This window comes from Azolla caroliniana, unplaced genomic scaffold, assembly GCF_043228905.1.
Source record: "Azolla caroliniana isolate FFs.n. ecotype wild unplaced genomic scaffold, voAzoCaro1.0.p SCAF_4, whole genome shotgun sequence".
Taxonomy (NCBI): domain Eukaryota; kingdom Viridiplantae; phylum Streptophyta; class Polypodiopsida; order Salviniales; family Salviniaceae; genus Azolla; species Azolla caroliniana.
Genome location: NW_028230439.1, coordinates 9,927,691 through 9,943,733, shown reverse-complemented (window position 1 = coordinate 9,943,733; position 16,043 = coordinate 9,927,691). Strand labels below are relative to the sequence as shown.

General features: G+C 40.0%; 1 protein-coding gene across 2 annotated transcripts; it reads right to left on the bottom strand.

The window, feature by feature from the left end:
• Positions 1–10,841: 10,841 nt before the first annotated feature.
• On the bottom strand, positions 10,842–13,979 carry LOC147865051 (heavy metal-associated isoprenylated plant protein 44-like). Of its 2 annotated transcripts, none has more exons than XM_087317778.1 (3): positions 13,856–13,979; positions 13,275–13,350; positions 10,842–11,265 (listed from the first exon to the last, which is right to left on the bottom strand). In XM_087317778.1, the coding sequence occupies exons 1-3, from the start codon at positions 13,859–13,861 to the stop codon at positions 10,931–10,933; spliced, it is 417 nt and encodes a 138-aa protein (XP_087173904.1). In that variant the 5' UTR covers positions 13,862–13,979; the 3' UTR covers positions 10,842–10,930. The 2 variants fall into 2 exon arrangements, with proteins under 2 accessions (XP_087173904.1, XP_087173905.1); XM_087317779.1 differs by lacking the exon at positions 13,856–13,979 and adding an exon at positions 13,605–13,808.
• Between the last annotated feature and the right edge of the window lie 2,064 nt (positions 13,980–16,043).

Sequence of the window (16,043 nt, the reverse complement as noted above, 5' to 3'; positions counted from 1 at the left end):
GTATCTGTTTAAACCACAACATACGGTAGGAAGGCGTTTGGTTGTAGCCATCTCCTGTTAACGCCTTACCCTCGTGGTCACTCAGTAACCCACTACCCATTCTCGTGGGTTAAATCTAGACATACTACGCTATCCATTCTCTGTACCACGATCTTCTTGAGCCCCCAAAGGACGGAGAGTAGGTTGTGTTCCTAATCGGTAACAATATGTCATATTTGAACTCCGAAGACGATAGTCGAATCTATCTATCTATCTCTCTTCCGATGTTCGAGGATTGGGTTTTTCCGAAGAAGATGTGTGGAAAGCAAATATGTAGTTGAATATGATCATAACCTATAGGTAACACATGCATTGTCTTGGTTCTATGGGGTCCCCTCCTTTATGTGTAGGGGCCAATGTGTTCATGGTCCATTGTGGTGGAAAACCCTCCGCGAGAGCAAGATTAAAGAGTAGAGTGAGAAAAGGAGTTAGACACTCTCGATAAAAATATAAGATGATGATAATGTGAAAGTGAGTTTGTGGATCCCTCCCTCCCTCTCTCTTTCAATGTTCGAGGATTAGGTTTGTCCGAAGAAGATGTGTGGAAAGCATATACGCAATTGAATGTGATCATAGTTTATCTATGGCAATACATGCATTGTCTTGAAGCGTGATACACCGAATCTTGACCTTGTTTAGGGAAAAAGTGGGGAATATTCAACCACTCTCATCACTTGTTCCCCAACATCATGTTGCACATTGTGTAGTAAGTGTGAGCTAAGTTATATGGAAGTAATGGTAATTCGGATGGCAAGCAAAGAGATAGGCTCTCACATATATTTGAAGAAGAGTGATTATATATTGATGTGTGAGATTAGTTTCCCCATTTGGCAAAGAATATGATTTTTGTTGTTAGGCACAACATATGTAGCATAATGTGTGAAGTGTGAGCCTCCATGTCTTCCCCATGTCATGATACATTAGTGTTGAAAAAAGGTGACCTCATTTATAAACTTATCAATGCATCATGAAGCGTGTTGCATCCCATCTTCCAAACCATTTCCCAATGGTGTATGATATTTTCAAAAGCCATCTTCTGTATAAACTCTCTTACCATTTTTTTCAGCCCGTGCACTTACAATTGATTCCATAATACATCCAAATAGTTTTTCCATTAGCGAGCCAATCATGATGATGGTAAAGGTGGTTACATTATTTTCATCTCCACCTTTATGTAAAGGTTTGATCCAATTCATGGTCTAATAGTAGGGCATATGTCATGTTGCAAAGCATGATTAAATATATCATTATCTACCTATCCATTTGAGCATTTAAGTTTTTATACACAAAAGATCTCTTACCTTTGAAGAGGTCAATTTCTTGAGCCGTGTGTGTGTGTGTGTGTGTGTGTGTGTGTGTGTGTGTGTGTGAGAGAGAGAGAGAGAGAGAGAAAGCCTATGGAGTGAGTTGAAGTCTTCGTTGATGACCCTAACCACCTATCTCGGCTCAATCCAAACTGTCTAATCCGTGTATAGCTATAGCAAGGGGAATCTATCCATCCTATTGTATGCATGTACAAGGTCACTATGGTGTTGACACTATATTGACTTGCCATTCTTAAGTTGTTGAGAATATGAATTAACAAATAAATCTCACATGTACCTCCAACATCATTCAAAGACTTCTTTTGTGTCTTGCTTCTTATGTAGGCTTTCATCATAATGGGCTCTAACTTTAACGTGCATTAACATGATTCTATGAGTGTGACTACATACAACCCAACTTGACTACCATCCAAGTTTTTAACTTCATATGCATGGGAATTGACATTAGATGGCCCTTTGTGGTTTGCCTAGATGCAACCTCATGTGTTGAATGAAGGAATATGATCAAGGTATGTTGCTTCAAGAATGGTAAGCATGTTACAATATAATTTGCAAGAAATATAACAATTGTTATAAGAGTTTTCTTACAAGAAGACGATAAAAAACTAAGGCTTCCATTATGGTGTAATGATCTATAATTGCTCTAGTTCTTTTGGCATTGTGATACAACATTCCAGGGGAATGTTGATAATTAGATAACAAGATACAATGTGCTCCTTTGTAACAATGCCTCTCTAAACGTGTCAAATTTGTCACTTTAATGACTTAACCTCCACAACAATGACTTTATAGAACTATTGGCACTCCAAAGAGTATATAAATACATTACAAAAGTCAAGAACATGCTGAATCATTGATTACCACATCTTGCTTGGAATATTGGATGTAAGCTACAAAAGAATCATAAAAGTAAGATTCTCTCATCCGGTTGGGTTGTTGACATAAGGAAATGGTTTAGGATCTTTGGAGCTGAAGGGTTGGAGCGGGTGCAGCAGAGCGGCGCGCCAACCCCCGACGGAGGTCTGCAGTGTGGGCGTCTCACCAGGAGACCCGCCCGGCACAGCAGAGCAACGGTGCAGGAGGGTTGACTCGCGTCGGTAGGCAGCGGAGCAGGAGCAGGAGCCGGAGCAGGAGTCGAGAAACACCTCTTTGTGACATAAAAGGATCACAAACTCCATTCGAACGAAACTCAGATTGGAGCAGCGGCGCATGAGGGTTGAATCGCACCGGTAGACAGCGGAAACGGAACCAGAGCAAGAGTAGGAGCAAGAGCAAGAGCAAGAGCCGAAGCCGAAGCAGCGGAAACGTGAGGGTCCAGAAGCCTCCCACTGCTCATTGACACAGATGCCTCTCCTCCCCGCCGCTACTACATCGCCCTCCTCAGTTTCATGAGGAGGCCATCATTTAGGGTTTCCTCTCACACCTCCCCCACTGTTTGAGGAGGAGCACGTTTTGAGGAGTGAACCCCCCCCCCCCCCCCCCCCACACACGCACACACTATTCGAGGAGTGAAACCCCCCCACTCCCCCATTGTTCGAGGAGAAGAGAGAAGAGAGACGCAGTCCAATTTTATCACTAATGGCACCTTCAAACATCGTCACTGTCGAACACATTGCACCAACAAGCCCCTCGATCGATAACGGAAAAAACATCTCTGATAGCGGGGGTCCTGTTGAGATTATTTTCAACAATGAAGAGATGCTTCTACTTGAGAAAGAGATAGAGCGCCTTGAGCGAATAGCGGTCATATGCCGAGTGATGGGATCACGACCAAACAGAGGGTTGTTGCGAGATATGTTGCAAGCTCAATTCCATTCACAACTCCGTGGTATAAAAGAAGTCCAACCGCTTGGTAAAGGCTTCTATCAAATCATACTAGAAGACAAGGAGTCTGCAACGAACCTCATAGCACTTTCCCCCTGCTAGGTCCGAAATACATGGTTGTTCATGCGTAAATGGACACATGGTTTTAACCCAGAGAAAGCCGCACAACAGGATGACTCCGTGAAAAAGGTAACGATGTTGTTTCCTGGACTATCCTTAGAATACAACATGTTACTTCCTACTATTGGAAACTCCTTTGGGATGATGTTGGATGAGGAACTAACGCTAGCAGACAGACTAAAGAAGCACCTAGGCCCTCCCTCTATCCGCCTCTTGGTGCAGGACATCAATAAACTTCCCTCCAAGATCCTCATTCCCAGGAAAAACGGAATGCGAATTGAACAACGCATAGAAGTGATTGGCGCATCGGGGCAATGTTTTGCATGCAAAAAACTTGGTCATTTAAAAAAGAATTGCCCCACAAGACATATTAAAGATCCTACAAAGGAGACTCTGGAAGGTCAGGATACCATAAGACATCAAAAGCCTCCCCCACCATGACCCGACAAGGCTGTGATGGAATGGCGAGTGGTGGAAAAAACCCATGTCCTTCGAAAAACATCACCGGCACAAAATCCTCCATCGCTTATGAGCCCCAATTGCTTTGATCTACTACAAGACCTCCCCCCCACATATGAGCATTCCCCTAGTTCTTTCGTAAGCCCCAAGGAATGACCTAAGGTGACACCAAGCACCCAAGAGAAAGTTCTCGTTAAAGCTTACAAAACAGGGAAACGCAGACGAATAAGTCATGTAAAGACCCTAATAAGGAGCTTGAGTGGCACGACACCCAATGCAGAAGCAACAACCCAAGGTAGAAGTGTGAATGTCACGCCTCAAATCATAGTTGTCCCGGACACAAATGAGCGTGCTTCCTCTAGCCAAGACCTTGAACCACACCCACAAAACGCCTTGAAATGGCTAGGTATAGGGCTCAAGACAGTGGAAAAAATAAGGGTACATGTATCAACGGTGCACAATAACGGAGTTCCGACGACCTCAATCTCCTTTCCACTCTTGCTTCCAACTCAGGAAGATTGGTCGAAATCCAAGATTAAAGATATGTTATGTAGCCAAGCAGCGTGCTTTGTAGCACAAATAAAAGATGAAGAGCTCATGAATGAACTAAAGCAACATTGTCATAACACTGAATTCTGGTGCACCATGGATGAAGAGGACCCCCATCTTTGCCACATCCACCTACAGACTATCATCAACACCCAACTAACTCCAAGCTTTGTCTATTTCTATGAGAAGCATGAAGGGGCGATTGAAGCTCACAAGATAGCCCACAAACTCCACTCATGGATGTGGACCACTATTCCATCCCTGGAAATGATTGGATGTCTAAATGGTGAGTGCTCCCCACTCACGACCTGCTGTACAAAGCACCAGGCACAACTGGCAACCTCCCACCCCCTTCCATGAGTATGAAGATTATAACATGGAACGTGCAAGGACTCAGAAGTAGACTAGACCAGCAAAATAGATGGAAACTGAGAAGGGATCTTGAAGAATATTTACTAGGGAGTGGTGATGACATCATCATGTTGCAGGAACACCACCTCGATAGAACACAGTTAAAGGAAGTCAGAGACCTTCTACCAAGATCATGGCGAACGATTTAGGAGCCAGCAATTGGGGAGGATGGAAATCATGGTGGTATTTGCACTTTGATTCGGGAACATCTAGCCCAAGGCTTAATACATCAAGAATCACTTATACCTGGTAGGGCACATTTTTGCACGCTGACCTCCAAGGGCAACGATGGAACTTCAGGAATGTTTATGCTCCAAATAACAGAACAAAAAGAGCAACATTTTGGGACCGCATCTGCCTACAAGCGGAAGAGTGGTGCATTGGAGGGGATTATAATATGATCGAATTCATTCATGATAGCTCCAACAACAACCCCATAGTTCTACAAGGAAGGGAATGCAAACAATGGGAGAGGCTATGTGTCCACCTTAACCTGTGAGACATCTGGCATTCTACCAACTTCCAACGGAAAAGGGATTCTCTCCTATTCTCCCGATCAGACGGGCGGAATAGTGGACCCACCCTATCTCGCATTGACCGCATTTATGTGGGAGAGGCTTTAGAAGCGAAGGGAGGGTGGTGTCGCATAACTCCAGGCACGACTTTCTCTGACCATTACCCGGTAGCTGGTCATTTTCAATTGCACCAAAAATGGGGCCCATTCCAGACCCACATCCCACACACTATTTACACACTTATAGACGTGAAGGACCAACTATCCAACCAATGGTCATTACCCGGCAATGGCTCATCAGCATCGGACAAACTTTTAGCTAAATTAACAAGAGCCTCTACTCTCCTACATGAGATTGTCAAGACCAGACGCAAGGATGCTCAGGAGAAGCGAAAGAGGACAAAACAGGGACTAATAGCCTTACAACGACTCCAAACAGAGATACCCATCCTGTATTTGGATCGCAGGACAAGTCGCCACGGCCAAACAGGAACTTAGCATGGCAGAAAAGGCAATATATGACATGGAGTTTCATGGCAGCATGGCGCGATGGATTCGAGTAGGGAACAAAACCACAAAGGAATTCTTCCGCTCCAAAGGCCCGAGGCACACTAGAACTGTGATGCGCAGCCTCAACCGGGAGGATGGAACGACCACTACGGATGGCGACGAAATGAGGAATATTGCCACAAGGTATTATAGCCGCCTACTTACCGAAGACATGATAGCTACAGGGGAAGACATAAGCAATGATATTATCCTCTAAGGCATACCCGAGAAAGTCACACCGGAAATGAATACCTAGCTCGTGCGTCCCCTATCAATCATTGAGATATGGGAGGCCCTCACTGATTTAGATGCCGAGAGCTGCCCTGGAATTGACCCGCACTTTTTCACATGCCTTTGGGGCACTATTAAAGAAGACCACCTCCAAGCATATGAGGAGATCATCACCTCTGGAATCATGCCAGAGGAATTTGGACAGGGGATGATACATCTCATTCCTAAAAGTGGTGGGAATGCCAACGACATTCACAAGTGGCGGCCCATTACTCTTCTCAATATTGTCTATAATTTGCTCGCAAAAATCGTGGCACGCCGTTTAACTCCACTTCTCCCTCAACTCATTCATCCGTCCCAGACAAGTTTCGTTAGAAATCAGAGCATCCTAGACAACCTCTTCTCATTTTGGGAAGCAGTAGCCCTTGCCAAGTAGACCAACAAGAAGGTAGCGGTGGTGCTACTAGATTTTGAGAAAGCATATGACAGGGTATGCTGGAACTTTCTAGAAAGTGTGATGAGGAAACTCGGCTTTCAAGAGACATGGATCAAAGGCATCGCAGGATTTTATAGGAATGGCAGCAGCTGCGTTTCGCTGGCAGGTGAAGGGGCCCCTTTTTCCGAATATCCCGATCTGTACGGTAGGGAAGCCCACTAGCTCCATCCTTATTTCTATTATACGCCGAAGCACTCTCTTGCTTTCTCAACTCGCGGCATCTCAACCTACGTGGTCTTCCCATACCTCATTCTTACCAAAGCATCCTGGATATAGAATTTGCAGATGACACAGTAGTCTACCTGCAAGGGGACCTAGAAAACCTCCAAAAGCTAGAAAGTGGGCTAGTTTTATTTTGTAAGCGATCCAACGCCATGATCAATTGGCACAAATCCTGTGCAATATGGCTCTCTCAGGAAACACATCCGGCGTGGCACCCACACCCCGCTTTCAAGTGGATCAATCAAGGAGAGAGCACCAAATATTTGGGCTTCCAAATTGGTTTCAACATACCGCCGGAGACTATGATTGCACCCGTTATCCTTTCCATTCGACAAAAGTTGATACATTGGAGCTGTAAAAAATTGTCGCTAGCAGGTCGCATCATAGTCGCAAATCAGGTACTCCTCGCAACAGCATGGTACAGTCTATCATGTTGGACAATCTCCAAGGAAAGTATACATCAGATTCAACGACTGGTCCGCAACTACATTTGGTCTGGTAAGGAAGACCATGTAACTCGTGCCAAGGTGGCATGGCCTATACTCACAACGCCTAAGTCGAGAGGGGGATTGGGTCTTATTGATCCCCTTTCACAATCGAAAGCCTTACTTGCCAAATTTGTGGTGCGAGGACTCCAACCAGGAAATGATTGTTGGAAAATGCTACTGAGGTTACGTTTCGCTTACTTTAGGCCACGAAAAGGGGTCAATTGGGCCCCCCAAACGGGATGGATTCTAAACATGGATCTCAAACCTAGTTTCTCCCGCCATTTGGAGGACAGATTCAGTGCATCCATGTGGAAGGCATGGTGTGACATTCGTCGAGGGCTCCAGTGTGATCAACCGAGATCCGAACCTGCCTGGCTCAGTCAACGTATCCTATGGAACCCGTGTCTCAAGGATGAATCTAATCAACTACTGGGATCACGTAAGGGGTTGTCATGGGGATACATTGCAGAAGGTCCAGGCAAAAGTATAGAATGTTGGCGACGGTTTATGTCAATGCCACTACAAGATCAAGCGAACATACTCCATGGAATCAGGGGCGGATGGACTATGAGATCGGAAATCATTAACGCGCTACTGATTAGGGAACCTACTACTCAAAGGACGACAATGGAGAAATGGATAGGCCACGAGGAGGAGGGTTCTCTGATCCCGAGAGGTAGGGGATCACCAGACAGACTCAAAGGCCCTGAATTGCGAGACACTGAGACACCCACACAGAATAATGTCATTCGAGTACTCGCGTACACTGGTCATAAATGGATTGTAGATCCTGATCCGATCAAAGTACAACCCGATTGGCATATATGTACTCATGAAAACACATGGCTACGTAAGGTCAGTTGGGACCCTTTGCAATGGACATGGCGTGATCCCTACGCAGGGCAAGGAAGCAAACCCATCCCTTTCTTCCAATTCACAACTAGATTGGGTCGCCACATTCTAGCTGCTCAAGCCGCCCGAGAACCGGCTGCTGCGAAGGTCTGGCACACATTTCAAGTTCCCTCCGCAATAATCACCAAGTTTTGGCAGACAATTTGGAAGCAACAACACACGAGGCGAATTACCACTTTCCAATGGTTGTTAATACATAAGTCCCTACCGGTGGGAGCATGGCAACGTGGGAACCTTAACTCTCCTAATTGTGTAGAGTGCCCACATGTAGTAGAATCCATACGACACGCCCTGTGGGACTGCCCAACGTCCCATAGAATATGGCGGGGGGTTGGCCGCTTGTTGCAATTATGCCAAGTGCAAGGTTCAATCAAGTGGGGAAATATATGTTGGCTATCATTGCAGGCTGCAATTGGCCGATACGAGCATCAGGAGGAGGGGATGACTTTGGTGATAAAAGCACAAGAGGTCCTTTTCTCCTCCAGCGGCAATGTCCACTCTATTCCTCAAGAGGTGTTGGAATTGGCCAGCCCAATAACCCTTTGGATTCTATGGAAACAACAATGTAGGCGAGTCTTCTCCAACCAAACCGCCCATCCAACAAGGTTACTGCAAGAGATATGGAGTGAAATTGTAGCCACGCTGAAGAGCCAATATGATGGCCTTAAAGGTGGCTCCGAGGGAGTTGAAAGACAACGCATAGCCTTCATCCAACAATGGTCGTCCTCTCCCTTTCTTGAGTCAGTGGGCTTCCACATTAGATGGAACTATCGCGTCCCTTTAGGGATTTGTACATAATCTTCTCATTTGTAAAATTTTATAACTAATGGAAGGAGTTTTTTTTTGGAAAAAAAAAAGAAAAAAAAAGAAAATGGTTTAGAAGATGGGGTGTGGATGATCTTTTAGAGCTTTCGGGAAATGCTATGCAATATGTAATGATTGAGGAAAGGTTGGTGGAATCATTAAGGATGAAGTGGGAAGATGCTAAGAGGACAAAGCTAGAATACTATATTGCAAATGTCAACCCTGAATGTTGGTCTCAATATAAAGCAAGAATGCCTATTGATCATATCCAACCTTATCTCATTACCAATATGAGTAGTAATGATCGTAGAGCCCTTACACTACTTCGCACTCGATCTCACAAGTTAGGTATTGAAGTTGCATCATGGTATCAAAATGTAATGGACTTGAAAACATGCAAAATATGCAATGAAGGCATGGTAGAAGATGAATATCACTTGCTCTTCACATGCTCGACATATAGTGAAATTCGTTCAAGATATGATTACATACTAAGAGTGAGTGATAACTTAAGATTTGCCATATGTAAGAAACCACTAAGAAGGTTGACCTCATATGTGTATGTTTTATTCACACATAGAGACTTTGTGCTTCAATGTATGAATACCCCTTCTTAGGAAGGAGACACATATCAAGAACACATGTATACTTTGGTCCCATAGGTCAAAATTGTCCTCTTTATGAACGATAAAAAAATTCTAATTCTAATTCTAATTCATATGAGAACTCAACTATCAAAGACATTCAATTATAACCTTATCTTTAACTTGAACATTTCAACCACCCTTGCTCACCCTAGAGTTGCATTTAAATGGCATCATTGTGTTTAATAACAAGGAGATCTAGATATCGTGAGGATTGAAGGTTTATAATACTAATGGTAGTTTTAACCATCTTTCGAAGAAATAACAAGAATTGTTGGACACTCAAATCCATTGGTAATCACATTACGGAAGTATTCCCAACTGCAAATCAAGAATGTAATGAAAGGAAGGTTTAGATAGCCATCCAAACAAAGTAGGTAATGTTGTTAACCAAACCATTTTAAAACTTTGAAAAACACTTTGCATAAAAGAAATATTAATTTAAATCATCGACTTTAAAATGTGTAAGGGTTTATAATTTTTATATTACTTTATATTATAAAAAGAACATGATAAGTTGTTTAATATTCTCGAGCGAAACATAAACATTTGAACTAACACAATTTCAAATTGAGCCATTCCCAACTTTTTAATGTAAGTCAAACGTAACCAAATTGTTTAAATTATTAAGTTGTTGAGCCGTGATTTCATGGTTCATTTTTGGCTCAAAACAAATTTAATCGGTTACTATCCTTGATCTTCTAGGTAAATAGAGGTTCAAACCTTAACTATCCTAGTTAGAATCCATCAACTAGAAGTCCAAGAAGAAGATTTTTTTGCCTTTTGAAAACCGAATAGGAATATTGTTTATAAATTATGACAAACTCTTCCCTTTGGAGTTTATATCGAATCAAAATCATTATCCATACAAACACATTTATGTCTTTAGGTGTGAAATTTGAAACTCCTATTATCTTTGAGAAAAATAACCACTTCACCTTGTGGGATATGGACGTAGAACATTGAAAACAGTGCCAAGATACTTGTAGGAAAATAAACCACATTGCCACATGGTGTATAAGCCTACAACATTGTATCATTGATTGAGAATATTACAGAGAGAAGTTGAAGATAACCTGTCAAAAAAATACTCTTTTATGCTATACTTAAGAAAAATAACAACACCACCTCATTGCATACTACCGTTTCAATACATCTAAAAACATCGTAACATCAGAAGGATCCACCCATTTTATTCTACTTTCAAAACATTGGTATGATCATCACTCTAATACATCTAGTGTCAATGAGCAATGAAAACATATTTTTCTTTACTTATGACCTCATACCATATGTACATGATTTTTAGGGGCTTAAGAGTATGCTACACAGTTTGAAAATATTCACATAATCGAGCAACTATTAGGATTGTCATCACTAAACAAGGTTGTGATTCCATCGTGTGGCATGTTGAAGTATTGAGAATCATAATGTTGATATGGAATATTGTATCCGTGTTGCTCGTAATTATATGTTCTCGCAAATGCATTTGTGTTAGTTGGGTATCCATTGCCATATGCATTAGGTAAATGACGATAATAATCTTCTTGTTGGTGGGGATTCCAAAATTCAACTCTTTTTCCAGCTCTCCTTATAGCTCTTAGCACCATCATTCTATCCACATATCCTCTTACTGTCACTTTGTTTTGCTTTAGGTCTATATCAAGTGTTTCAATCCCTACATAGAGAAATGTAGTATACCAATAAGTGAATTAGAGAAAACTAATTTGTCCTTGTCATGATATATATGCATATGTGTGTGTGTGCGTGCATTTATGTCAAAAGATTTTGAGTATATGAAACTATTGAGTCAAATGTTCACTATATATAAAGAGTGAGGACCTTTTATTTTTGTAGTACCGGAAGTATGAAAAAAAGTGGACGCACATGCATAACACAAACAACGATTGTAGACATAGACTAATAATATTTCTATAATAGATGTAAAACTTAAGAGTATTTGTTTTATTTTTAAAACAAAATGAAATAAATAAAAGGTTCATTAATTCCCCACTTTTTACTTTCCTACAAAATTTGATATTTTTATCTGTCATTAAAAAGGGGACCTCACACCAATAATATTTTTATAATAGATATAAAACTTAAAAGTATTTGTTTTATTTTTTAATAAAGAAATAAATAAATGGTTTATTGATTCCCCACTTTTTACTCCCACAAAATTTGATATTTTCATCTGACATTAAAAAGGGGACCTCACACTAATAATATTTTTATAATCATTGAGTGACACGTGCGTGATATTCTCAATATTCGAGAATGCGAAATGGTCCCAAGAATATTATAAAACCATTCATTTTACAAAATAATAATTAAATTTTTTTTTTAATTATTATTATTATTATTTGTTAGACGAATACTTGACCATGCATTCGAATTGGAAACCCTAGGAATGCGAATAGGTCAATCTATGTTTATAATAGATGTAAAACTTAAAAGTATTTGTCTTATAATTTATTTTTAATAATAAATAATAAATAAATATAAGGTTCATTAATCCCCCACTTTTTACTATCCCACAAAATTTGATATTTTTAAGACTGAGATTAAAAAGGGAAGTAATAATATTTTTATAATAGATGTAAAAGTATTTGTTTTTTTTAATAATAAATAATAAATAAATAAACGATTGTTCTGTAATATTCTTGGGGTCCTTTTGTATTCTCGAATATTACGGATGGCGAAAACCACGAATATCATGCATGGGTCAAATCTATGCTTGCAATAATGTTTGCTCAAATGTGTTCCTAGAATGTTACTAGCAAATATATAAATCTAGATAGTTAAATAGCTACATGTATTCCATTGCTTTGATTGATTTTAAACCTCTTTTGTATAATCACCATATGGTAGATATTTCTTTTCATTTTCAAAGTTCAAAATTTGCATGTATTTAGTTGTTAACATCATTAGCGTTTTTGTTTTCTATTTGATTCATTTACCAGCTTCCTCAAACCATTATGATATATCACAATTTGACCCAAGGCCAATTTACATGGTTAAGTGTTATTTTTGGACCAAAAATAAATAGCAAAACTTACCTAAACCTAAACTACAACAGGTCTAGAGAAAACAACCCTTGTTGTCTTTAGGTTGTAGAAACATAACATACGTACACAAGCAAAAGACGATACACTCTCTCTTTCATTCTCATAAACCCTCAATTATTTATGTCTTCGCCCATTCAATCTATCTTTTGTGAAGGTTATCTCAAATCAAAACAAGAAAACTAGAATATATGTAGGTTTTGAGAACATAAGGGGAAATTTGGGGGCTTCAAATTGGAAGTGTCACATGCCAAACACTACAATAGCTCAACAACATGAAATTCACACAAGCACCATTTTATCAACCATCTTCTATAGATTAAACACACTCAAGGGCCAAGACAAGCTATCAACATAACCAACATGACTATGAATCTAGTAGAAGTTTGATGGTTAACAATGCAATGAAGCAATTTTGAAGGATGACCACATATTTACATCGAGAACCAAACATGTATGTGCATTCATTTTTTAAGGTCACATGTGTGCGAAACTCATATCACAGCGATAAAGGTACCATGCCATAAGAAGGGAAACACTTTGTAAATATAAGTAAGAAATCTCACACAAATGGACAATCATTAACTCCATTTTCATACTGACACGAGGAATCGTTTCTCACCTCGAATGTGAGACATTGCCTTGCGTACATTCCTTTCGCAACCTTTGCAATCCATGCGCACCAACATTTCTACTACCTGCAAAAACCTTTATTATTTTTGCATGTCTTCATCCTCCTCTTACACATTCTTCTTACAAATCTCGCTTTGTGGCCTACAATAATGTCACCAAGTTTTATGAGAAAATGTAGCATACCCATTCCCACCACAACACCTACTATGCTAAGTGCATATGTAGAAAACTCTATAATGAAATATAAATGGCTTCACAAAATTTGCTGATTTAAATTTGTGTTATGAGCTATTTTCGCCTCTCTCATTCTCTCTCTTACTTATGGATCACCAAGAGTGGTAGTCCAACCAACTGAATTAGCATACGTCTTTAGGTTTCATTGATGATTACTCCTTGTCTCTTTCAATATGAGTAAGACTTGAGAAAATGATTAATGATTTTATGGAGAGCAATTCTTTACCCTTGTACATGCTTTCAATCAATTGAAGATTATTTGTAATATTAGAAGATTGTGATCATAACATTCTATGACAACTATAATCTAGCATAAGATGATGAATGCATACTCACATCCATTTCCCTTCAAGGCCAATACAATCCACCCATGATAGAATGTGTGCACAATGAGTTCTTATAAGCTCTTTGAATAACTAGAGCATAATATGATCATCCATATTCCGTGTGGAGTGAGAATAAAGTGTTCATAAAAAGCATTGTGTATCACAAAAACTGTCCCACTTATTACATTCTAAAGTGGAAATTGATCTACATATACATATTTTAGTTCTAAACATGTTTCTTAGTTGTATTGACTAAAATTTGATGAATATTAGATCTAATGGAATATATTCCTTTCATCTAAATGTCATTCCCCTTCGAATAATGCTTCATGTTTATCAATCTAAATGATTGCAAAAACATTTTAGATTGGACATAATATAGATGTGGGTAGGAATATATTTGAGGAAATGAGACCTCTTATGCTTTTGTCATATCAGTAGGGCACTACATTCTCTCGCAACTAGAACATAATATGCTTTTAAAAATTAAAGTGGTCCATAAGCTGAATATCAACAGGTAGGGCTAGATATGTATTTAAATAAATTTTGAAAAGAGGTGGAAGGGCTAGATATGTATTTAAATAAATTTTGAAAAGAGGTGGAAGAAGATAAGTTCCATCATTTTATTGCAAACATGATCATCATGATAAACACTAAAAACTAGCACTCATACACATAAATAAACATTTTTTCACAATGAAAGAGATTTCAGTGAATGGCTTAAACACCTTTGATTCATTGAAGACAACACTTGAAAATTGATATTCTCATTGAGTCATTCACAAACATTATCGTGGGTATGTAAGTGTAATAGAGAATAAATCAATATTCTAATGGTTAGAGCTTTACTCATTCAAAGTCCAAAAGTAGCTTAAGCATTGTGTGACATAAATCAATATATACCTTGTAGATTGTAACTATGAACATGACCGTAGCATTACATTTGCTCATCAGTGGTGAACATTGGCTCTTTTGTTTACCTCAACACGGGAACTCGTCGCAAGAGCTTGACACAAGGTTTTGTCGAATTGCATGTCATGCGACGAAAGAGCATTGGATTCAAACCCAAATTCTTGTTTATGTCGATGTTGGGCAATTTTCGCCAACTCATGGGGAAATGGGAAAATTGATCCAATTTCATAATGACACCTTTTATGAGGTGTAAATTTGAGTAAGAGGTGATGATGGGTGGTCCAGTTGGTCCCACATAAAAGAGCATCTATTGAGGTTCCACGAGGACAAAAACATGTTCTCCATTGGAGAGAGCCTTTCTTTATCGGGAATTTCTTTTGCGTGGACTTGTTGCTAACGATGAATGGCCCACTTGGCCTAAATGAAAGAATGTCTCGGCAAGTTCCAAGAGAAAGTGAATGTTTTTTCTTTCTGTGTCTCGATCAACTCGCTGACGGGTTGGCAAGGGGGGGGGGGATTCGCGTGTTTAGTTGAGTGTTGTTTGTCTACACATTAGGACATATAGAGATGTATATGTATATGTACATACAAATAAGTGATGGGGTTTTGCAGCTCCTCCATTTTCTTCTCCTCCTGTATCAACTCACGGAGCTAGGAATTAGCTCTACCTAAGGGCGATTTAGATAGAATATCAGGGCTAGCTAGCTTAGGGGGTAGATTTAAGCCTCAGCTCCAAAGCTCGCTAGCACCGATTTATTTACCCTTGGCCCTCCCTAAGTAAGCAGCTACGTTTGATTTAGAATGAAATAGGCCCTTTTTGTTTACATACTTGTTCAGCAGGTTCCGTAGCTGTAGGTAGTTGTAGGTCCAAACTAACTTAGGCCCTTCACTTGACATTTCTTTCCAACCCTTCACTTGACAATTCTGAGTGCTCTTTTGTGGGAGTGGCTTTGTCGTAGTCTGTAGAGAGCGAGCATTAGGGCATTCGATCGGTAACTCCTCGTGAGTCTTTTTGTGGTCGTTCCCTTCGCGAGTCGTATCACTTCAATTCACACTGGAATATGTTTTGCCGTTCTTCTCGAAAACAAGTAAACCCAGAAGAGATAGTTACCGCGATTGAGAGTAAAACATGGAGATGAAGATGGAGTATGTTGGAACTTGGGTGTGTGCACCTCTTAAAGATCTTCTTTCAATCATATCCAAGTGTGGTTGGAAACATTTCTACTTCAAGGTGTTTCTAGTAATATATTGCATTGTCAATGTCAAAGTCATTGATGAAGATGGAA